Raw genomic sequence first — 23,046 nt, forward strand, 5'->3', positions numbered from 1 at the left:
GGTTGCCATGTGGGAAGGGGTTTGGGGGTCCCCGGTTTGGATTGTCACCCTCCGTGGCATGGTGGCACGGCCCCCCCCCAGCGTCGCTCTCCCCCGGCAGCCACCGACATCCCCTGCTTGGCGTATCGCTCCGGCTGGAACAACCCCCGCATCGAGTGGAAATTCCAGAAGGGCTCCTCGCTCGTCCTCTTCTACTACGGGGGACAGCTGACAGGTACGTGTGTGTGTCCCCCCCCCCCTCCTGCCCCCCCCCCATCTGTCTCCCTCCCTCCCTCCCTCCGGTTCCCAGCCCCGTCTCCTCTCTCTCTCCCGGCAGATCCCTACAAGGACCGGGTCCGGTTTTCCCCCACCAGCATCCACTTCGGCACGGTGACGCGGGAGGACACGGGGAAGTACATCTGCGAGGTGGTGGGGGACGGCAGCCAGATCGCCAAGTCCGAGGTCAACCTCATCGTCCAAGGTGCGCCCCCCCCCGCCCCCCAAACACCCCTCTCCTCCATTATCCCTTTGCCGGGCTTTGCTGGTCCCGTGTGTGTGTGTCCCCCCGCCTCCAAACCGGTGGCCCATGTCCCCACTTTGGCCACCATGAGCTCAGCCTTGTCCCCACTGCTGGGATGACGCTGGCACCGCCGTCCCGTGCCCTGCAAACACCTCCCCGACACCATATTCTGGTAGTCCTCCCCTTGAAATTGGTGGCCCACATCCCCACCTTGGCCTTGTCCCCGCTGCCAGGTGGGGACAGCCATGGGGGAGGACGCTGGCACCGCTGCCCCGTGCCCTGCGAGCGCTTCCCTGACGCCATATTCTGGTAGTCCCCCCCTCCAAACCGGTGGCCCATGTCCCCACTTTGGCCACCATGAGCTCAGCCTTGTCCCCACTGCTGGGATGACGCTGGCACCGCCGTCCCATGCCCTGCAAACACCCCCTGACGCCATATTCTGATAGTCCCCCCCTCCAAACCGGTGGCCCATGTCCCCACCTTGGCCATCACAAGCTCAGCCTTGTCCCTGCCACCGGGAGGACGCTGGCACCGCCGTCCCGTGCCCTGCAAACACCTCCCCGACACCATATTCTGGTAGTCCTCCCCTTGAAATTGGTGGCCCACATCCCCACCTCGGCCTTGTCCCCGCTGCCAGGTGGGGACAGCCATGGGGGAGGACGCTGGCACCGCTGCCCCGTGCCCTGCGAGCGCTTCCCTGACGCCATATTCTGGTAGTCCCCCCCTCCAAACCGGTGGCCCATGTCCCCACTTTGGCCACCATGAGCTCAGCCTTGTCCCCACTGCTGGGATGACGCTGGCACCGCCGTCCCATGCCCTGCAAACACCCCCTGACGCCATATTCTGGTAGTCCCCCCCTCCAAAGTGGTGGCCCATGTCCCCACCTTGGCCATCACAAGCTCAGCCTTGTCCCTGCCACCGGGAGGACGCTGGCACCGCCGTCCCGTGCCCTGCAAACACCTCCCCGACACCATATTCTGGTAGTCCTCCCCTTGAAATTGGTGGCCCACATCCCCACCTCGGCCTTGTCCCCGCTGCCAGGTGGACATAGCCAGGTGGGATGACGCTGGCACCACCATCCCGTGCCCTGCAAACACCCCCTGACGCCATATTCTGGTAGTCCCCCCCTCCAAAGTGGTGGCCCATGTCCCCACCTTGGCCACCACAAGCTCAGCCTTGTCCCTGCCACCGGGAGGACGCTGGCACTGCCGTCCCGTGCCCTGCAAACACCTCCCCGACACCATATTCTGGTAGTCCTCCCCTTGAAATTGGTGGTCCACATCCCCACCTCAGCCTTGTCCCTGCTGCCAGGTGGGGACATCCAGGTGGGAGGACGCTGGCACCGCTGCCCCGTGCCCTGTGATCGCTTCCCTGACGCCATATTCTGGTAGTCCCCCCCTCCAAACTGGTGGCCCATGTCCCCACCTTGGCCTCCACAAGCTCAGCCTTGTCCCTGCCACCGTGAGGCCGCTGGCACTGCCGTCCCGTGCCCTGCAAACGCCTCCCTGACGCCATATTCTGGTAGTCCCCCCCTCGAAGCCGGTGGCCCACGTCCCCACCTCGGCCACCATCGGCAGCAAGACCGTGCTGCGCTGCACCGAGACGGACGGCTCGCCGCCCCCCACCTTCCTCTGGTACCGCGACAGCATGTTGATGCCCGCCGACCCCAAAACCAGCCCCACCTTCCGAAATTCCTCCTACACCCTGGACTCCGCCACGGGGGAACTGGTGAGCGCTGGGGAACCCCCCCCACACACACACCCCCTTGCAGCCGCCGCCGCCGCCTTCCTTCCCCCCCCACCCCGGCTCATCTCCCCGCTCCCCTCTTAGATCTTCGAGCCCCTCAGCAGCTTCGACACCGGCGACTACTACTGCGAGGCCACCAACAACGTGGGCGCCCCCCAGAAATCGGACGTTTTCCGCATGGAAGCCAGTAAGGAACGGCAGCGGAGGCCGGTGTTGTCCCCCCCCTTTTCCTTTACCCCCCCCCTGACCCCCCCCGCCCAACACCGTGGGGCTTTTCCAAGCTCTGCCCGCGCTGCGTCCGGCACAGGTCGTTTTGGTGGGGGGGGGGACACACACACGCCATCACCCCTTCACCCTTCTGGGTTTAATGACGTTAATTAACGGGGGTATTAATGACCCCGCCGCACAGCCCCGGGCTGAAATAAGCCCTCGGCGCGGTGCTGGGGGCCGGGGGGCGGGGGCGGGGGGGGAAAGTTGCCCCCGGGGACGGGTAAAACTCAACTGGGTGGCCCGATTCACCCCCAAACGGCGTCTGGCTTTGATGCTGCCCCCCACCCCTTCCCCCACCCCGGAGCAGGGACCCCTCACACCGGGATTTCGGTGGGTGTCCGCGCTGGGATCCCCTTGTGTGTGTGTGTGTTCCCCCCGGCCCCCCCTTCTCCCACATCCCCTTTTTTCCAGGCGAAGTCAACGTCGGCGGCATCGTGGCCGCCGTCGTGGTGCTGCTGATGGTGCTGGGGCTCGCGGCCTTCGGCGTCTGGTTTGCCTACAGCCGGGGATTCTTCAGCAGTGAGTGATGTCCCCCCCCCTGCCTCCCCTCAGCTGTCACCCCCCCCCCTCCCCGATGTCCCCCCCTAAAACCCCCCTTCTGCTGCTTTTATTTCAGAGAGAAAAGAGTAAGTGAAGCCGTGACGCTGCTGCCTCCCTCCCGGCGGCCTCCTCTTCCTCCGCCGGTGGGGACGGGTGGTCTCTTCCCCCGCCACCGCCAACAACGGGCTGGGAAGGTGCCTGGAGTGTCACCGGGCGCTCAGGGTGGGGGACAAGGTTGACGGGGCTGGGGGTGATGGTGGTGGTGGTTGGGGGGGGGTGGGGGGAGAACTCCGGGCAACGTGACGTCTCTCCCGATGTTCCCGCTTTCCGCAGCGCCGCCGGCAAGAAGGTGATTTACAGCCAGCCCTCGCACCGCAGCGAAGTGAGTACGGCCGGGAGCGGGGCGGTGACATGACGGTGCCACCCGGCTGCGGGTGGCACCGTCACCTCCCCCCGGGGGTGCCCTAAGGGGTCCCCTGGGGCTCGCGGGTGCCACCCCTGTCCCCAGCCTCCCTTCTCTTTGTCCTTCTCGGGGCGAGACGGGCCGCTGGGCACCGTGTCCCGCTCTCCCGGGGGACGGTGGCAGAGCCACCCGGGCTGTCCCCACCCACGGCACCCCTCGTGTGTGGCGGCGGCGTGTCCCCCCCCCCGGCTCCCCCGTCACCCTTAACGTCCCCTTTGTCCCCGCAGGGAGAGTTCAAGCAGACGTCCTCCTTCCTGGTGTGAAGCTCCGGCCGTGCCACCGGCTCCTGTAAATGTTCCCCAATTACTGTAGCTACGCCGTGATTTTTAATTGTTATTTTTTTGGTTTTTTGGGGTTTTTTTAAGTATCACCCGGTGCCTTTGCAGTCACCTCAGATGGTGGGTTTTGTTTTTTTTTTTGGGGGGGTGGGGTGTTAGGTCTCCTGTCCCGTCCCCCCCACCCACCCAGCAGGACCCGTGTCCCCACGCAGGGACTGCTGCCCTTTGGGGACGTCCCCGTGTCCCCGGGGGGGGGGGGGGGGGGGTTTCTCGGCCACGGAGGGGACAGGGCTGCAGTGGGGGCTGGTGTAACCCCACGTCCCCGTCCCCCCCGCCTGCCCCTAGCTCTCCTGGGGGGGTGGGAGCGAACCAGTCCCAGCCTCCCACTGGTCCCAGTTGCCCCCCTGTCCTGGGCAGCTGCGGGGGGGGGGGGCCAGACCGAGCCCGTGGCCACTGGAAATAAATAAACCTGTGTCCTCGTACCGAGCGCCCAGTGCCCTTCCGGGGGAGGGGGGCGGGGGGGGAAATGGCTCTTCTCCCCCCCCACCCCCCCCCACCTGCTTTTGGGGTTGAGGGGGGGGGACCCTGGGGACATTGGGATCCCCCCCCCCCAGCTCCGGCGCAGGCGGCAGAGCCCTTCCCCGCCGTCAACGTAACCTTTATTTAGTAACAGCTTCGCTTTTTCTCCCCCCAAATCGAGGACGAGACCCCGGGGGGGGGAGGGGGGGGGCTCCGGAGAGCCAGTTCTGTGCTGGGGAGGGGGGGGGAGGGGGGGACACACACGACACTTTCCTTCCCCGTTATATATATATAGATTAGTCGCACTATATATATATATATTTATATATATACGTATGTATATGTATCACCTGGCCTCAGCGCAGCGGGGGCGGGGGGGGCCGGGGGGGGGCAGCCGGGGCCGCGCGTTAATAGCAGAGCTCTACGTTAGCAGCAGCGACGGGGCTTGGGGGGGGGGGTCCCCAGCCCGGAGGTGGGGGGGACGCGGCGCCGCAGCCGCGTCCGATTATCGGTGACGCCCCAGTGTGTGTGTGTGTATGTCCCCCCCACCCCCCCCCCCGGCCCCGGCAGCCGCGGAGGCGAGGGGGGGCTGCTGGAGGAGGGGGGGGGGGGGGTCAGGGGGGCTTCTCCTGCCTCAGTTTCCCCGGTGGAGCATGCGATGAGCCCGGGCGTCCCCGGGGGGCTGGGTGCTGTGGGGAGGGCGAAGGGGGGGGCTGGGGGGGGTGTGCGTGCCCCCCCCTGCTTCGGCCTGAGCCTCCCACGTGCACGTGTCCCTCCACACGTGCAGCGAGCGGCCTCGGGTCTCAGCCCGGGGTGGGACGGGGCAGCGAGATGGCTCCCGGCTGGCAAGAAGTGGTGGCCCCCCCGCTGTCCCCGGGGGCGGGAGGTGGCCATATCCGTCCCTGGGGGCTGGAGGTGGCCGAGTCTTTGTGTGTCGTCCCCCCCCGCCCTGGGGACAGCATCTCCCCGCAGGGTTGTGACCTGCGGTGGGGCCAGGGGCCTCCGGCTGGTGTTAGCGGAGCTTTAGGGGAGGGGGGACGGGGACAGTCCTGTCCCCAGGGGCTTGGGACAGGGGATGACACCCCACCAGCCGGTGGGCGAGCACCCAAGGGGTGAAATGGCCTGGGATAATGGGACGGAGGGAAGAGCCGGTGGCTTCTCTGAGGGCTGGTGGCACCTCCAGGGGCTGGTGGCACCTCCAGCAGTGGTGGCATCTCTGGGGCTGGTGGCACCTCCAGGGGCTGGTGGCATCTGGGGCTGGTGGCACCTCCAGCAGTGGTGGCACCTCTAGGGACTAGTGGCACCTCCGGGGCTGGCGGCACCTCCAGGGGCTGGTGGCATCTCCAGGGGCTAGTTGCATCTTGGGCTGGTGGCATCTCCAGCAGTGGTGGCATCTTCAGGGCTTGTGGCATCTCCGGGGGCTTGTGGCACCTCCAGCAGTGGTGGCATCTCCAGGGACTAGTGGCATCTTGGGCTGGTGGCACCTCCAGCATTGGTGGCATCTCCAGGGGCTGGTGGCACCTCCACTGTCTAGTGGTATCTCCAGGGGCTAGTGGCATCTTGGGCTGGTGGCATCTCCAGGGACTTGTGGCATCTCTGGGGTTGGTGGCACCTCCAGCGTCTGGTGGCATCTTGGGCTGGTGGCATCTCCAGGGGCTGGTGGCACCTCCAGCATTGGTGGCATCTCCAGGGGCTGGTGGCACCCCCAGTGTCTGGTGGCATCTTGGGCTGGTGGCACCTCCAGCAGTGGGCATCTCCAGGGCTTGTGGCACCTCCAGCACTGGGCATCTCCAGGGTTGGTGGCATCTCCAGCAGTGGTGGCATCTCTGGGGCTGGTGGCACCTCCAGGGGCTGGTGGCATCTCCGGGGCTGGTGGCACCTCTGGCGGCGTCGGCGGCGTCCCGGCGGGCACTCAGACGTTGCTGATGCGCACGCTCAGGGGGGCCCCCTCCCGCTCTCGCTCCGCTGCCTCCCGCAGGGACTCCTCCAGCTTCACCTTCTCGGGGTCCCCGAACCGGACGGTCTCGTGGAGGCAACAGGGCGCCGTCACCTTCACCACCTGGTCGAAGAGGCTGAAGTCGGCCACGTACTTGCCGCTGGCCGAGAGGGAGATGGCCGGGGTGAACTCGTAGCCCCAGAGGATCTCCTCGGGCAGGTAGGAGGTGCGCACTTGGCACGTGGCGCTGGTGGACTCCACGGTGCCGCTGAGGATGACCACCAGCTCGAAGTCGCCTTCGCCCGTCCGGAGGGCCATGTCCCGGAAGGGGCTGGCGTCGTCCACCACGTGGTAGAAGGTGAGGGGCAGGATGAGGAAGGGGCTGTCGGAGGAAGTGTCCACCTGGAAGTCCACGTTGACCTGGTTGAGGCGGACGCTCTCGCCCTCCTTGGTGAGGTGGGTCTGGAGGAGTTTGCCCGTCACCTGGCAGCCGATGAGGAGGCTCTTGCGCATGTTGGCCACGCGGATCATCAGGCAGGTCTTGCCGTTGTGTTGGGCCACCACCGCGTTTTGGCTGAACTTGATGGTCTCGGCGCGTTTCTTGGGCCGGGCGATCTTGGCCAGGAATGTGCCGGTGATGAAGATCTCCATGATGGTGGTGAGGACCAGCTGGGTGATGAGCAGGACGATGGCAAGGGGACACTCCTCGCTGATGTAGCGGAAGCCGTAGCCAATGGTGGTCTGGGACTCCAGGGAGAAGAGGAAGGCGCCAGTGAGGGTGTGCACCTGCATGACGCACGGCGTGTGGTTGGCCGGCGGGTCGAACTCCAGCAGGTCCCCGTGGACCACGGCCACCAGGTACCAGATGACGCCAAAGGCAAACCAGGTGCCGGCGAAGGTGGCGGAGAAGAGGATGAGCTTGTACCGCCATTGCATGTCGATGAAGGTGGTCCACAGGTCCTTGAGGTACAGGAAGCGCTTGTCGGCGATGTGCTCCATCCGCACGTTGCTGCGGCCATCCTTGGTCATCACCCGGCGCCGGCGCAGCCCCGAGCCGATGAGCGGGCGGCTGTCGGTCTGCGTGGTCTGGCTGTAGTACACCTTGGTGGCCGACGTCATCTGGAAGAGGCCGTGATGGGAGGGGAGGTGAGGAGGGGCTGCCGGGGAGAGAGTGGAGGTGGTGGTGGTGGGTGTTGAGTCAGTGGGCGGAGGGATGGAGAAGATGGAGAAGACGGAGCGAGGGAAGGACGGATGGGAAGGTGGATGGGAAGATGGATCAATGGATGGATGGGAAGATGGATGGAGAAGAAGGATCAATGGAGGGATGAAGAGAGATGAAGATGGACAGTTGCAGAGGATGGATAGAGAAGATGGACGGATGGAGGAAGAGGGATGGAGAAGATTGACAGATGGAGAGGATGGATAGAGAAAAGGGATGGATGGGAAGATGGATGGAGAAGAAGGATCAATGGAGGGATGACGAGGGATGGAGAGGATGGATAGAGAAGATGGATGAAGAGGGATGGAGAAGACAGAGAGGATGGACAGAGAAAAGGGATGGATGGATGGATGGATGGATGGGAAGAGGGATGGAGAAGAAGGATCAATGGATAGATGAAGAGGGATGGAGAAGACGAAGCAAGAGAGGGATGGAGGAGAGAGGGATGGAGAAGAAGGATCAATGGAGGGATGAAGAGGGATGGAGACTGACAGATGGAGAGGATGGATAGAGAAGATGGATGACGAGGGATGGAGAAGACGGAGGGGATGGACAGAGAAAAGGGATGGATGGATGGATGGATGGATGGATGGATGGGAAGAGGGATGGAGAAGAAGGATCAAGGGAGGGATGAAGAGGGATGGAGACTGACAGTTGCAGAGGATGGATAGAGAAGATGGATGGAGTGTGGTAAGAGGGAGGATGGATGGATGGATGAAGAGGGATGGAGAAGATGGAGCAAGGGAGGGATGGAGGAGAGGGATGGATGGGAAGATGGATGGAGAAGAAGGATCAAGGGAGGGATGAAGGAGAGGATGGAGAGAATGGACAGAGAAGATGGATGGATGGATGGATGGATGGATGGAAGGATTGATAGATGGGGTGTGGGTAAGAGGATGGATGATGGATGGATGGATGATGGATGGATGGGGTGTAGGTAAGAGGATGGATGATGGATGGATGATGGATGGATGGATGGGTGATGGATGGGGTGTAGGTAAGAGGATGGATGATGGATGGATGATGGATGGATGGGTGATGGATGGATGGGGTGTAGGTAAGAGGATGGATGGATGGATGAGCAAAGGAATTTCTTGGCCCTGGGGGACGGGTGGAGGGACAGAGGGGACGGCCGGGGGGTGAGGACAGTTGGGTGTCCGTTGGGTGGATGGGCTGGAGCTGAGGGGGTGGCAGGTGGAGGGGAAGGATGTGGGGCACAGCGATAGCTGTGGGGTGCAGTGGGGCACGGAGGGGTGGGCGTGGGAGCTGGGGGGGGGGGGGACGACACACCCCCCTCCTGGCAGCAGCGGGCAGGCGGGGGCTGAGGCCGGGAGGACTCATCTCACGTCAGGGGGGTGCTCAGGGCAGAGCCCCCCCCCCCCCCCCCCGCTGTCCCCAGGCACCGTGGGGACACAGAGCGCATAGGGGGGGGACACGGAGCACGTAGGGGACCCTGGCCCGGCCGTGGAGACCTGACAGATTCGTGGCACCTCAGAGATGGGGGCTGCTGTCGCTCCCACCCCTCCTGCAGCCACCGTCCCTGCTGTCCCTCTGTCCCCTGCCACCCTCCGTCCCTCTCCCAACCCATCCCCGTCCCCTCGTGTCCCCTGGCAGCTCCCCCCACCCCCAGCTCCCCGCCATCCCGTGGGGAGGGATCCCGGCCCGGTGGGAGGAAGAGGAAGGGGGATGAATGGAAGGTGACAGGGACAAACGGCTGGTGGCAGCGCCAGGCGCATTTCCGTCCCTGTCCCCGTCCCCTGTCCCCTGCCAGCCCCGGCCACCGCCGCCCCCACAGAAAAGGCCTTTTCAGCCCACGCCAGCGTTTGGCCCCGCCACGGCTTCCGCCACGGATGCGGCAAGGGCAGCGTGCCGGGGACACCGGGGACGCCGGGGACACCGGGGGCACGGTGGCACCCTGGGGGGTCTCCTCGGAGCCCGGTGTCCCTGCGCTCGCCAAGGCCGGGGGGAAGCGGGTGGCACTGCTACCGTCCAGCCCGCGCCGCGTCCCCTCCCGGTGAAAGGCAGAGGGGGACGGTGGCACCGGGGACTGAGCTGCTGGCTGTCCCCAAAGCCACTGTGTGTCCCCAAAGCCACCCTGGCCCCAAGAGTCACCGTGTCCTGGGGCTGCTGGGAGTCCCCAGAGCCACCATGTCCCCAGAGTCACCCTGTGTCCTGGAGCTGCTGGTGGTCCACAAAGCAACGGTGTGTCCCCAAAGCCACCCTGTCCCCAGAGTCCCTGGGTGTCCTGGGGCTGCTGCGGGTCCCCAAAGCCACGGTGTGTCCCCAAAGCCACCCTGTCCCAAGAGTCCCCATGTGTCCTGGGGCTGCTGGGGGTCCCTAGAGCCACCATGTCCCCAAAGCCACCATGTCCCCAGTGTCACCCTGTGTCCTGGAGCTGCTGGGGGTCCCCAAAGCCACCTTGGCCCAAGAGTCCCCGTGTGTCCTGGAGCTGGTGGGGATCCCCAGAGCCACCGTGTGTCCCCAAAGCCACCCTGTCCCCAGAGTCCCCGTGTGTCCTGGGGCTGCTGAGGGTCCCCAGAGCCACCATGTGTCCCCAAAGCCACCCTGTCCCCAGCGCTCTGCCCATACCGGGCAGCGACAGGCACCAGCACGTCCCCAGCCGCATCCCCGGGGGGGACACCGTGGTCCCTGCACCCCCACAAAGTCCCCTCTGGGGTCCCTGCACCCTCTTTAGGGCTCAGACCCCCCCCTTTTTGGGGGGGTTTCCCACCCTCAGGGTCCCCGCATCCACCTTTGGGGTCCCCACACTCTCTTTTTTTGGGGGGGGGGGGTGTCTCTGCGCACTCCAGTATCCCCTGCCCCCCTTCTGGGGTGTCTCACCCCCCTCCTCGAGGTCCCCAGGCCCCTCTTTGGGGTCTCTGCCCCCACCCCCCGCCCCCCCCCTCGCCCTTCATTTTTTGGGGTCACCGCGTCTCGCACGGCTGCCGGCAGGGGTGGGGGGGGGGGGGGGAAGGCGCGTGCCCCCGTGCCCCCCGGCCTGCGGGGACACGGGTTGTGACAAGCCGGCGCTTGTTCCCGACGCGGGGACGGTGCCCGCGGGCACGACGGGTTACCCATTAACACCCCCCCACACCGCCCCCCCCCCCCCCCCCTCGCCGCCGTGCCTCAGTTTCCCTCCCCCTTCTCCAGCGACGCTCCCACGCTGGGGGCGAGCGCAGGGATCCAGTCCCCAATTTGGGGGGTGGGTGGGTGGGGGACACGACACACACACACAGGGGGACACGTCCCTGTCCCCCCTGTCCGTCCCCCCCCCAGCCTCCTCCTCCATCTCGCCGCGTCCCGCTGGCACCACCAGCCCGGGCACCGTTCCCACACCCGGTGCCAGCCATGGCCGGGCTCCCCGCCAGTTCCCCCCCCCGCCACAACCTCCATCCCCAAACTGGGGCGCTGGCATCATACTGGTGGCAACTGGGGGGGGGTGGGGGGGGGGGAATGGGGGAAGCGGGACCCCCATGGTGGCGTTGATGGCAGGGCCGGGGGGGGCTGCGGCCGGCGGTGGGGCAGGTGCCGTGGGGGTGTGGGGCGGCTGTGCGAGGCGAGGTGGGGGACACACACACACACACGCACCCCCCCCCGGGGATGGGGGGGGGGGGACGGGGACAGTGGGGCCATTGTGCGCCCCGGCGGCGAGGCCTCAATGGAGCTGGCGGGGCACAAAGGCGCTTTGACGAAGCCCTTCGTTAACATGCAGGGCCCCGCGCGCCCCGACGCCAGCGCGGCCCCCCCCCCCCCCCCCGACGGGGGTCCCGGGGTGGTTGGGAGCTGTGGGGGGGAGGGCCCCCCCCCATCACCGCCACCCACCCCCCCCCAGTCCCCCCCTTCCAATCCCACACCCCCGTATCCACCCGCTTTGACCCCAAATTTAGGCCCCGCGCCCCTTCACGCCACCACCCGGGACACGCCGGGGGGGGGGGGAAGATGACAGGAGTCGTGGCCGCCCCCCCCCCCCCCCAACCCCGGCCATGGGGAGCCTCATCTCGCCCCCCACACCCCCCTGAAGCACCGGGGGGGACCTCAAAATGGTGATTTTTTGGGGGTGTTTCCTCCTCCCACCCCCCCCCAAGCGCTGCCCAACCCTCGTTCAGCCGACGGCGGAGGCGAAAAAGCAGATTTTCCCACCCCCCCCCCCCACCCCCGCCAGAAACGGGTGGAAAAAGCCCGGTTTGGCCCTTTTTCGAGGTGCCCACGGGCGCGGGTGCCCCATGGATAAGGGCGGGGGGGGGTGGGGGGGGGGTGTCCCCCCCACGGCGTCCCCACGGCTCAGCCCCCCCGTAGCCATCGGAGAAGCCACCGCGGCCCCCCCCGGTAACCGCAGCCCCCTCCAACCCACCCCGGTAACCTCGTTAACCCCCAGCCTCATTAACTCAGAGCCTCGTTAACCCAGAGCCTCGTTAATCCAGAGCCTCGTTAACCCCCAGCCCCGTTAACCTGCAGCCTGGGCAGCTCCCAGCCCGGTTAACCCCCACCAGGGGTAACCCACAGCCTGGTTAACCCACACCCGGGTAACCCACAAGCTGGTTAACCCCTACCAGGGGTAACACATGGCCTGATTAACCCGCACCCGGGTAACCCATGGCCTGGTTAACCCCCACCAGGGGTAACCCACAGCCCGGTTAACCCACTCCAGGGGTAACCCACAGCCCGGTTAACCCACACCCGGGTGACCCCCAGACCAGTTATCCTGCAGCCTGGTTAACCCACAGCGGGGTTAATCCGCAGGCAGATTACCCTGCAGCTGGGATAACCTGCGCCCCGGGTAACCCACACCCGGGATAACCCACACCCGGGATAACCCACACCCGGGTAACCCACAGCCCAGATAACCTACAACCGGGATAACCCACACCCGGGATAACCCACACCCGGTTATACGGGTGCGGCCAATCCACCGTGGCTAATCCGCACCCCGCTAATCCAGCGTAGCTAATCCGCAGCCCGGCTAATCCGGCGTGACTAACCCACGGCCCGGGTCGCCCAGCACAGCCACGCTGCGGTCCCAGCTAGCCCAGGGTGGCTAACCCACAGCTCGGTTAACCCACAGCCCGGTTAACCCGCAGCCCGGTTAACCCAGTGGAGCCACTCTATCGTCCCAGCTAACCCAGGGTGACTAACCCACAGCCTGGTTAACCCACAGCCCAGTTAACCTGCAGCCGTGGTTAACCCACAGCCTGGTTAACCCTCAGCCCGGTTAACCCAGAGCCTTGTTAACCCAGTGGAGGCACTCTATGATCCCAGCTAGCCCAGGGTGACTAACCTGCAGCCTGGTTAACCCGCAGCCTGATTATTAACCTGCAGCCTGGTTAACCCGCAGCCTGGTTAACCCACAGCCCGGTTAACCCAGTGGAGCCACTCTCTGGTCCCAGCTAACCCAGGGTGACTAACCCACAGCCTGGTTATCCCACAGCCCGGTTAACCCACAGCCCGGTTAACCCACAGCCTGGTTAACCCACAGCCCAGTTAACCCATAGCCCGGTTAACCCACAGCCTGGTTAACCCTCAGCCTGGTTAACCCTCAGCCTGGTTAACCCAGTGGAGGCACTCTCTGGTCCCAGCTAACCCAGGGTGACTAACCCACAGCCCGGTTAACCCGCAGCCTGGTTAACCCACAGCCCATCCGGGGCCACCAACCCAGCGCTCGGGGGTCCCCGTTGCCCCCCGTGGGGACGGGGTGGGGGGACACGGGGACGCTCCACCCCCCCCGACCCAAACGCCCTTGAACGGCCCCGTCCCCGGGGACCCAAACCCACGGCGGGGGGGGATTAACCCCCCCCACCCACCCACCCAGCGCCGGGCTGAGACCCCCCCGGCCTCGTTACACCAGTTGGGGGGGGCCCAGGAAGAGCGGGGAGTGCTCGGGTGCCCCCCACCGCCATGGGGGGGTCCCTATTTGGGACTTGGCTCCTGGGGGGGCCTCAGGCCTCCCTCCCCCGGGGCTGCGGGGACCCTCGGGGCTGGGGGGGGACGACACTGCGGGGGGGGGGCTGCTGTGCCCCTCTGTCCCTCGAGGTCCCCCTGCGCTGGGGGGAGAGGGGGGACATGGGGGTACGTGACACGGGGACGCGGGGATATGGGGATACAGGGACATGGGGACACGGGGATAAGGGGACACGGGGATACGGGGACATGGGGATACGGGGACATGGGGATACGGGGACACGGGGACATGGGGACACGGGGATAAGGGGACACGGGGATACGGGGACATGGGGATACAGGGACATGGGGACACGGGGATATGGGGATAGGGGGACACAGGGATATGGGGACACGGGGACACGGGGATGTGGGGACATGGGGATACAGGGACACAGGGACATGGGGACACGGGGATACAGGGACATGGGGATACGGGGACATGGGGATACAGGGACACAGGGACATGGAGACATGGGGATACGGGGACACGGGGACATGGGGATACGGGGACGTGGGGACACGGGGACGTGGGGACACGGGGATACAGGAACATGGGGACACAGGGACATGGGGATACAGGGATACGGGGATACAGGGACATGGGGATACGGGGACACAGGGACATGGAGACACAGGGATACAGGGACACGGGGACATGGGGACATGGAGACATGGGGATACAGGGATACAGGGACATGGGGATACGGGGATACAGGGACACGGGGATATGGGGATACAGGGACATGGGGACTTGAGGTACAAGGGGATACGGGGACATGGGGGTATGTGACATGGGGACATGGGAACATGGGGACATGGGGACATGGAGACATGGGGATACGGGGACATGGGAATATGGGGACATGGGGATACGGGGCAGGGGGACATGGGGACTGGAGGTACAGGGGGATACGGGGACATGGGGGTACGTGACATGGGGGTACGTGACACGGGGGTACGTGACACGGGGACATGGGGATGTGCAGAATGGGGATCCGGGGACACAGGGACAGGGGGACAGGGGGATCCGGGGATGCCGGGATGGAAGGACACAGGGTCACAGGGATATGGGGACAGGGGGATATGGGGACACGGGGACGTGGGGATGTGGGACATGGGGACATGGCGATGTGGGACATGGGGACACGGGGATGTGGGGATATGGGGATGTGGGGACACGGGGACATGGGGATATGGGGATATGAGGACACGGGGATACGGGGACATGGGACACAGGGTTGTGGGGGTGTATGGGGACACAGGGATGTGGGACGCGGGGACGTGGGGTCAGGGGACAGGGGGACGTGGGGAGATGGGGGCACAGGGATGCAGTGCCACGGGGGACACGGGGACGTGGGGCTCCGGGGGAGACGGGGGGAGGATGTAGTTCTATGGGGACACGGGGCTCCGGGGGACGTGGGGACACAGGGACGTAGTTCTATGGGGACATGGGGACAGGGGGCTCCGGGGGATGTGGGGCCACGGGGGGACATGGGGTGTGGGGGACACGGGGACGTAGTTCTGTGGGGACGTGGGGTGACGGGGTCCCGGTGGCTGCGGGGACGGATGAGGGTCCAGCGGCGCCGGCCGTTGCCCGCGCCCCTCGGGGCGCCCCGGAGGGGACAGGGGACCCCCGGGGCCCCACCCCGGGCGCCCCCCGCCCCCGGCCGCCCTTACCTTGCTCGGGGTGGGTTGGGGGGGGGGGGACTTGGGGGGTCCCGGCCTCGCTCAGCCCGGTCGCCGCCGTCGCCGCCCCATGGGCTTTAATGGCTCGGCGGGGCCGGCGGCGGCGGGACGGGACGGGACCGGCCCCCCCCCGCGTGTGTGTGTGTGTGTCCGTGTGTCCCCCCCCCCCCCCGCCTCGCCGGGGCACCGATTGGCGGGGCCGGGGAGGGGGCCCGGGGCGGGGAGGAGCCGCCGGGGGCGGGACGGGGGTTAATGGGGTGGAAAACGAGCCGGCACCGGGTCACGTTACCGGCCACGGGGGGCGAGGCGGGGGGGGGGGGCGAGGGGACCGCGGCCACCGGCACCGGGGCGGGGGGGGGCGGGGGGGTCCGGAACCGGCACCGGGCGGAGACACCCCCCCCAGCACCACCACCACCCCCGGTCACAGCAGCGCCCCCCCCCCCCTGCCCCGAGCATCCCTGTGCGTGGGGTGACGAGGGGAGCGGGTGTCACCCGTGGGCACCCACCCGCGCAGGGACACGGACACACACACACACACCCCCCACAGCACCCCCCCGGGGGGGCAACGCCCGCCCCGATGCTGCTAATTGCGGGGGGGGCAGCGGGGGTGGGGGGACAGGGAGCTTGTGGGGCCGTGGGGCTGTGGGTCGCAGAGCTGCGGGGCTGTGGGGCCGTGGGGTGCGGGGCCGTGGGTCTTTGGGACCGTGGGTGCATGGGAATGTGGGGCCGTGGGGCCGTGGGGCCATAGGGATGTGGGTCTTTGGGAGCGTGGGTCCATGGGAGCGTGGGGCACGGAGCTGTGGGGCTGTGGGCTGGGGGTCCGTGGGTCCATGGGGTGCGGGTCCGTGGGTCCATGGGGTGCGGACCCGTGGGTCTTTGGGACCGTGGGTCCGTGGGGCGTGGAGCTGTGGGGCCGTGGGTCTTTGGGACCGTGGGTCCGTGGGAGCGTGGGGCACGGAGCTGTGGGGCTGTGGGAGCGTGGGGTGCGGGTCCGTGGGGCTGTAGGTCCGTGGGTCGCGGCGTCGCGGCCGCCCCACACAAGGCCCCGCTGTTCCCGGGCCGGGGCCGGTTCCCCGGGGCCGCGGTACAAAGCGCCTTTGTCCGCCCGGGGGGGGGGCCGGGGAGGCGTGGGGGCTCCCGGAGGCACCGGGGGAGGGCCTGGCCACCAACTGAGGGGCCTGGGCCACCGACGGCAGGGGGGCCTGGCTAGTGACCACTGAGCCCTGGCTAGTGATGGGGGTCCTGGATGGTGCTGGGGGGTCCTGGCTGGTGATGGGGGGAGCTGGGCTAATGATGGGAAGTGCTGGGCTAGTGATGGGGGGCCCTGGGCTAGTGAGGGGGGGGAGATTGGGTAGTGAGAGGGGGCCTGGGCTAGTGAAGGGTAGCCCTGAGCTAGTGAGGGAAGGGCCTGGACTAATGAGGGGGCCCTGGGCTAGTGAGGGGGGGCTCTGGGCTAGTGAAGGGTCCCCGGGCTAGTGAGGGGTGGCCTCTGGGCTAGTGAGGGGGGGGAGCTTGGCTAGTGAGAGAGGGCCTGGGCTAGTGGGGGGGAGCTAGGCTAGTGAGGGAAGGGCCTGGACTAGTGAGGGGCGCCCCTGGGCTAGTGAAGGGGGGCTCTGGGCTAGTGAATGGTCCCCGGGCTAGTGAGGGGGGCCTCTGGGCTAGTGAGGGGGGGGAGCTTGGCTAGTGAGAGAGGGCCTGGGCTAGTGAGGGGGCCCTGGGCTAGTGAAGGGGGGGCTCTGGGCTAGTGAGAGAAGGGCCTGGGCTAGTGAGGGGGCCCTGGCTAGTGAGGGGGGGCTCTGGGCTAGTGGTGGTGGGGGGAGCTTGGCTAGTGAGAGAGGGCCTGGGCTGGTGGGCAGCGGCGGGGGGGCTCTGGGCTAGCAAGGGAGAGGCCTGGGCTAGTGTGGCTCAGCTGCGGCTCCCAATGCGGTGCCTGGGCCAGCGCGGTGGGGGGGGTGGGGGGGCGGATCTCGTGTGCCCCCCCGGGGGCGTTCTCAGTGTCACACGCGTGTGTCCCCCGTCCGTGTGTGTGTGTCCCCCCCCCGCAGGTGTGCGCACCTGCCCCCCCCCCCACCCCCCCAACTGCGGGGGCGGGGGAGGGGGGGGGCTGGCGGGGGGGAGGGGGGGCGGGTCCGGGCGGCCGGGGGTGGGGGGGGGGGGGGGGCGGGTTTTTGGTGAGGATTTCGGTATTTTTAGCCGCGCGCAGCCGTTGCCGGGGAACGGCGCGGGGGGGGGGAAGGGGGGGGGGACACACACACACACGGACACCGGGACCGGGGAGTGTTGGGGGGGGGGGGGCGATCCTGCGCGGCCGGGCCCTGAGCGCCCCCCCCCACCCCGGTTTGGCCCCCCCCCCCCACGGTTTGGCCCCCCCCCGGCGCCATGCGCGCAGCCTGCGCGGCCCGGCGGGAGCGGCGGCCGCGGGGCGAGCGGTGAGTGCGGGGCCGGGGGGGGGCGGACACGGAGGTTGGGGGGGGGGGGGGGGGGGGGCACGATGACAGACCCGGAGGGGGGGACGACACGGACCGCGGGGGGGGGGACTACACAGACTGGGGACACACACAGACGGGGGGGGGGAACGGGCCGGGGTGGGGGGGGACACGGACTTGGGGGGGCGACAGACCTGGGGGGGGGACACACGGAGCGCGGGGGGGGACGACACGGACTTGGGGGGGCGGGGGGGACACGGAGCGGGGGGGGACACACGGACTTGGGGGGGCCGGGGCGACAGACCCGGGGGGGGGGGGTGTGTGTGACACGGAGCGGGGGGGGGGAACACGGGCCGGGGGGAGGGGGGGTGTCCCCCCGCTGCTGTCCCCTCCCCGCCCCCGGGTGGCAGCGGACACCCCCCCCCCCTTTCTCTCCGCCGGGGGGGGGGGGAGGGACCGGCCTGCCTGGAAAGGGGGGGGGGGGGGAGCACCGCGGAGGATGCGCGCCCCCCCCCGCCCCCTCCCCCGTACCGGTTGGGGGGGGGGGGGGGTCCGGCCCCACGGATGGGGGGGGGGGTGAGAATGGGGTGCCGCATGGCGGGGGTGGTGTGGGGGGGGGGAGGGAGGGGGCGGCAGGGACACCCCCGCGGTGGGGGGGGGGGGGGGGGGGGGGCTGGAGGAGGGGGGTGCACACGCGTGTGAGTGTGCGAGGAGTGGGGGGGGGGGGGGGCGTGTGCGAGGAGGCCCCGGGGGGTGTTACACGGGGGGGGGGGGGGGTGAGTGTGTGTGTGTGTGTGTGCGTCTGTGTGTGCACACGTGTGTGTGAGTGCGTCTGTGCGTGCACACGCATGTGAGTGTGCAACTGTGTGCGCACACACGTGTGTGAGTGTGTGTGCACATGTGTGAGTGTGTGTGTGCACGCGTGTGTGTCTGTCTCAGTGTGCGTGTGTGTGAGTGACTGTGTGCACACGTGTGTGCGTGTGCACTCGTGTGTGTGTAACTGTGTGTGTCTGTGTGTGCACACGTGTGTGAGTGCGTCTGTGCGCACACGCGTGTGTAGTGTGTGTAACTGTGCGCACACGTGTGTGAGTGTGTCTGTGTGTGCACGTGTGTGCCTGTGTGCACATGCGTGTGTGAGTGTGTGTAACTGTGTGTGCACACGTGTGTGTGTCTCTCTGCGTGCACGTGTGTGTCTCTGCCCATGCGTGTGTGTGAGTGTGTCTGTGTGTGTGAGTGCACACCTGTGTGTGTGTGCACACGTGTGAGTGCATCTTGTGTGTGCGCACGCGTGTGTAGTTTGTGTAACTGTGCACACACGTCTGTGAGTGTGTCTGTGTGTGTGCACACATGTGTGTCTGTGTGTGCACACGTGTGAGTGTGTCTGTGTGTGCACACGCGTGTGTAGTGTGTGTAACTGTGCACACACGTGTGTGAGTGCGTCTCTGTGTGCACGTGTGTGTGTCTGTGTGCACACGTGTGTGTGGGAGTGTGTAACTGTGTGCACACCTGTGTGTGTGTGCACATGTGTGAGTGTGTCTGTGCGCACACGCCTGTGTGACTGTGCGCACACGTGTGTGAGTGTGTCTGTGTGTGCGCACACGTGTGTGTACCTGTGTGTGCGCACACGGGTGAGTGTGTGTGGCTGTGTGTGCACGTGCGTGTGCGAGTGCGTGTGTGGACGCGCGCGCGCACACACACACACACACGACACCCAGGCGTCCCTGCTGCCCCCCCCCCCCCCGTCCCATCCCAGTTGTCCCCCCCCCGGCTGCCCCCGTGCCTCAGTTTCCCCTCCCCAGCCCCCCAGACACCTGGAGGGGACACACACACACACACACACACACACACACACACACACACGACACCCAGGCGTCCCTGCTGCCCCCCCCCATCCCATCCCAGTCCCCCCCCCCCGGCTGCCCCTGTGCCTCAGTTTCCCCTCCCCAGCCCCCCCAAACACCTGGAGGGGACACACACACACCACACACACACACACACACACACACACACACAGCCCCCCCCCCCCGCCCCCCAGTCCCCCCAGTTCGCAGGGGCCACGGGGTGCCGTTAACCCCTTCCTCCCCGCCGTTAACCCCTTCCTCCCCGCAGGCTGTGAGGGCCGATGGCGCAGGACAACGCCGCCTTCTGCGGGGTCCCCGAGGGGGTCCTGGGGGAGGCCAAACCCCCCCCCCCCCCGCCCCCGCCTCCTCCCCCTCCCCGGGGTTGCGGCGGCCGGGGGGTGGCGGGGAGCCGGCAGCGGCAGCGGTACGTGGAGAAGGACGGGAAGTGCAACGTGCAGCACGGCAACGTGCGCGAGACCTACCGCTACCTCACCGACATCTTCACCACCCTGGTGGACCTCAAGTGGCGCTTCAGCCTCCTGGTCTTCATCCTGGCCTACGCCGTCACCTGGCTCTTCTTCGGCCTCATCTGGTGGTTCATCGCCTACTGCCGGGGGGACCTGGACCACCTGGAGGACCACGCCTGGACCCCCTGCGTCAACAACCTCAACGGCTTCGTCTCCGCCTTCCTCTTCTCCATCGAGACGGAGACCACCATCGGCTACGGCCACCGCGTCATCACCGACAAGTGTCCGGAGGGCATCGTGCTGCTGCTGCTGCAGGCCATCCTGGGCTCCATGGTCAACGCCTTCATGGTGGGCTGCATGTTCGTCAAGATCTCCCAACCCAACAAAAGGGCCGAGACCTTGGTCTTCTCCTCCCACGCCGTGGTCTCCCTGCGGGACGACCGGCTCTGCCTCATGTTCCGCGTGGGCGACCTGCGGGATTCCCACATCGTGGAGGCCTCCATCCGCGCCAAGCTCATCAAGTCCAAGCAGACGCAGGAGGGCGAGTTCATCCCCCTGGACCAGACCGACCTGAGCGTGGGCTTCGAGACGGGCGACGACCGGCTCTTCCTCGTCTCCCCCCTCATCATCAGCCACGAGATCGACGAGCGCAGCCCCTTCTGGGACGTCTCGCGCCACCAGCTGGAGAAGGACGACTTCGAGATCGTCGTCATCCTGGAGGGGATGGTGGAGGCCACAGGTAACGGGGGGCGCGGGGGGGCGGGATGCGCCTGGGGACACCTCGTCTCCGCGGGAACACCTCATCTCCATGGGGACATCTCCATGGGAATAGCTCCCTGGGGACATCTCACCTCCGTGGGGACATCTCCATGGGGACACCTCATCTCCACGGGGACACCCTGGTGGGGACATCTCCATGGGGACACCTTGTCTCTGTGGGGACGCCTCATCTCCATGGGGATACCCCTGTGGGGGACACCTCATCTCCATGGGGACATCTCCATGGGAATAGCTCCCTGGGGACACCTCATCTCCATGGGGATACCCCTGTGGGGGCACCTCATCTCCGTGGGGACACCTCGTCTCCATGAGGATACATCATCTCCGTGGGGACACCTCGCCTCCGTGGGGACACCTCACCTTTGTGGAGACACCTCGTCTCCGTGGGAATAACTCCGTGGGGACACCTCATCTCCATGGGGATACATCATCTCCATGGGGATACCCCTGTGGGGACGCTCACCTCCATGGGGGCATCTCCATGGGGACACATCACCTTTGTGGGGACACCTCGTCTCCGTGGGGACACCTCTGTGGGGACATCTCCATGGGGACACATCACCTTTGTGGGGACACCTCATCTCCATGGGGACACCTCATCTCCATGGGGGACATCCCCATGGGAATAGCTCCATGGGGGACATCTCCATGGGGGACATCTCCATGGGAATAGCTCCATAGGGACGCATCACCTCCATGGGGGACACCTCGCCTCCATGGGGACGCCTCCATGGGGACACCTCATCTCCGTGGGGACACCTCCGTGGGGACATCTCGCCTCCATGGGGACGTCACCCCAGCGTGTTCCTGCCCCTCCTGGCTGGGAGGTGACCCCAAATCCACCCTCACCCCCACCCAGGATCAGGGTCCTCCATGCGGGGGGTGCAGCACAGACTCCGCCCCCCCCGCCCCCAGCCAGGGTTGGGGTGCCCCATCCGGGGGGGGTGCAGCACAGATTGGGGTGCCCCATGCAGTGGGTGCCTCAAAGCCCCCCCCCAGCCAGGGTTGGGGTCCTCCATGGAGGGGGGTGCAGCACAGATTGGGGGGTGCCCCATGCACTGAGTGCCTCACAGCCCCCCCCCCAAGCCAGGGTTGGGGTGCCCCATGCACTGGGTGCCTCACAGCCCCCCCCAGACAGGGTTGGGGTCCTCCGGCACGTATCGGGGTGCCCCATGGAGTGGGTGCAGCACAGACACCTCCCCCCCCCCCAGCCAGGATTGGGGTGCCCCGTCCGGGGGGGGGGTGCAGCACAGATTGGGGGGTGCCCCATACACTGGGTGCCTCACAGCCCCCCCCAGCCAGGGTTGGGGTCCTCCATGGAGGGGGGTGCAGCACAGATTGGGGGGGTGCCCCATGCACTGAGTGCCTCACAGCCCCCCCCCCCAGCCAGGGTTGGGGTGCCCCATGCACTGGGAGCCTCACAGCCCCCCCCCAGTCAGGTTGGGGTCCTCCATGGAGGGGGGTGCAGCACATATCGGGGTGCCCCGTGCAGGGGGTGCAGCACAGACATCCCCCCCCCCCGCAACAGCTGAGGTCAGGGTCCTCTATGGAGGGGGGTGCAGCACAGCTTGGGGGGTGCCCCATGCACTGGGTGCCTCACGGCGCCCCCCAGCCAGGTTGGGGTCCTCCATGGAGGGGGGTGCAGCACAGATTGGGGGGTGCCCCATGCACTGAGTGCCTCACAGCCCCCCCCCCAGCCAGGGTTGGGGTCCTCCATGGAGGGGGGTGCAGCATATATCGGGGTGCCCCATGGAGTGGGTGCAGCACAGCCCTCACCCCCCCCCCACCCCCCCGCGCCGGTCTCGGGGTGCCCATCCCCACGGCTAGTGGGGGGGAGGGGGGGTGTGTGTGTTGAGGGGGGTGGGGGTGGGGGTGTCACCCAGCGGGGCAGTGACGGGTGTCCCCCCCCCCCCCCCCGTCGTTGTCCCCCCCCCCGCCTCCCCATGGCGCAGGGATGACGTGCCAGGCCCGCAGCTCCTACCTGGCGGACGAGGTGCTGTGGGGCCACCGCTTCACCCCGCTGCTGAGCCTGGAGGAGGGGTTCTACGAGGTGGACTACGGGGGCTTCCACCACACCGTGCCCGTGCCCACCCCGGCCTGCAGCGCCCGGCAACTGGCGGCCGCCGCCGCTCGCCGCGATGCCCACCTTTACTGGTCCATCCCCAGCCGCCTGGACCAGCCGCTGGAGGAGGCAGAGGCGGCGGCGGCGGCGGCGGTTGGGGGGGACCCCGAGACCCCCCAGGAAAGCAACGGCAGCCTGGCCAGCCCCGAGGCGCGGTGATGGGCCGCGGGAAGGGGGTGCTGGGCGCCCCCGTCTCTCCCCCGCCCGCTTTCTTTTAATAAAAACACACCCCCCCCCCCCTAAATTCTGACGGTGGTGGTCTTGGGGTGCGCCCGGACTCGGGGGGGCGGGGGGGGGGAGGAGGGAGGAGGAGTAAT

General features: G+C 67.4%; 3 protein-coding genes across 4 annotated transcripts in view; 2 read left to right on the forward strand and 1 right to left on the reverse strand.

Moving 5' to 3' along the window:
• Positions 1 to 3,907, forward strand: part of LOC134526110 (junctional adhesion molecule A-like) — a 7,661-nt gene extending 3,754 nt beyond the window's left edge. Inside the window, exons 2-8 of the mRNA XM_063357614.1 lie at positions 82 to 214; positions 317 to 460; positions 2,025 to 2,227; positions 2,330 to 2,432; positions 2,927 to 3,034; positions 3,132 to 3,437; positions 3,746 to 3,907. Of these exons, the coding sequence (XP_063213684.1) occupies positions 82 to 214; positions 317 to 460; positions 2,025 to 2,227; positions 2,330 to 2,432; positions 2,927 to 3,034; positions 3,132 to 3,145 (705 nt within the window). The 3' untranslated portion in view covers positions 3,146 to 3,437; positions 3,746 to 3,907. The remainder of the gene's footprint in view (positions 1 to 81; positions 215 to 316; positions 461 to 2,024; positions 2,228 to 2,329; positions 2,433 to 2,926; positions 3,035 to 3,131; positions 3,438 to 3,745) is intronic.
• KCNJ9 (potassium inwardly rectifying channel subfamily J member 9) overlaps positions 1 to 22,960 on the forward strand; it is a 23,549-nt gene extending 589 nt beyond the window's left edge. Inside the window, exons 1-3 of one of the 2 annotated variants that reach the window (XM_063357537.1) lie at positions 17,451 to 17,522; positions 19,629 to 20,566; positions 22,560 to 22,960. In XM_063357537.1, coding sequence (XP_063213607.1) covers positions 19,642 to 20,566; positions 22,560 to 22,888 — 1,254 coding nt within the window. In that variant the 5' untranslated portion in view covers positions 17,451 to 17,522; positions 19,629 to 19,641 and the 3' untranslated portion in view covers positions 22,889 to 22,960. Of the gene's footprint in view, positions 1 to 17,450; positions 17,523 to 19,628; positions 20,567 to 22,559 lie in introns of those variants that run through there. The other variant, XM_063357536.1, reaches the window with a different exon arrangement.
• LOC134526069 (ATP-sensitive inward rectifier potassium channel 10) lies at positions 5,345 to 15,251 on the reverse strand. The gene is made up of 2 exons (XM_063357540.1): positions 15,085 to 15,251; positions 5,345 to 7,370 (listed from the first exon to the last, which is right to left on the reverse strand). Exon 2 carries the CDS (start codon positions 7,368 to 7,370, stop codon positions 6,228 to 6,230), a length of 1,143 nt encoding a protein of 380 aa, XP_063213610.1. The 5' UTR covers positions 15,085 to 15,251; the 3' UTR covers positions 5,345 to 6,227.
• Positions 22,961 to 23,046: the final 86 nt, after the last annotated feature.

The sequence above is a fragment of the Chroicocephalus ridibundus genome, chromosome 21, assembly GCF_963924245.1.
Source record: "Chroicocephalus ridibundus chromosome 21, bChrRid1.1, whole genome shotgun sequence".
Lineage (NCBI taxonomy): Eukaryota > Metazoa > Chordata > Aves > Charadriiformes > Laridae > Chroicocephalus > Chroicocephalus ridibundus.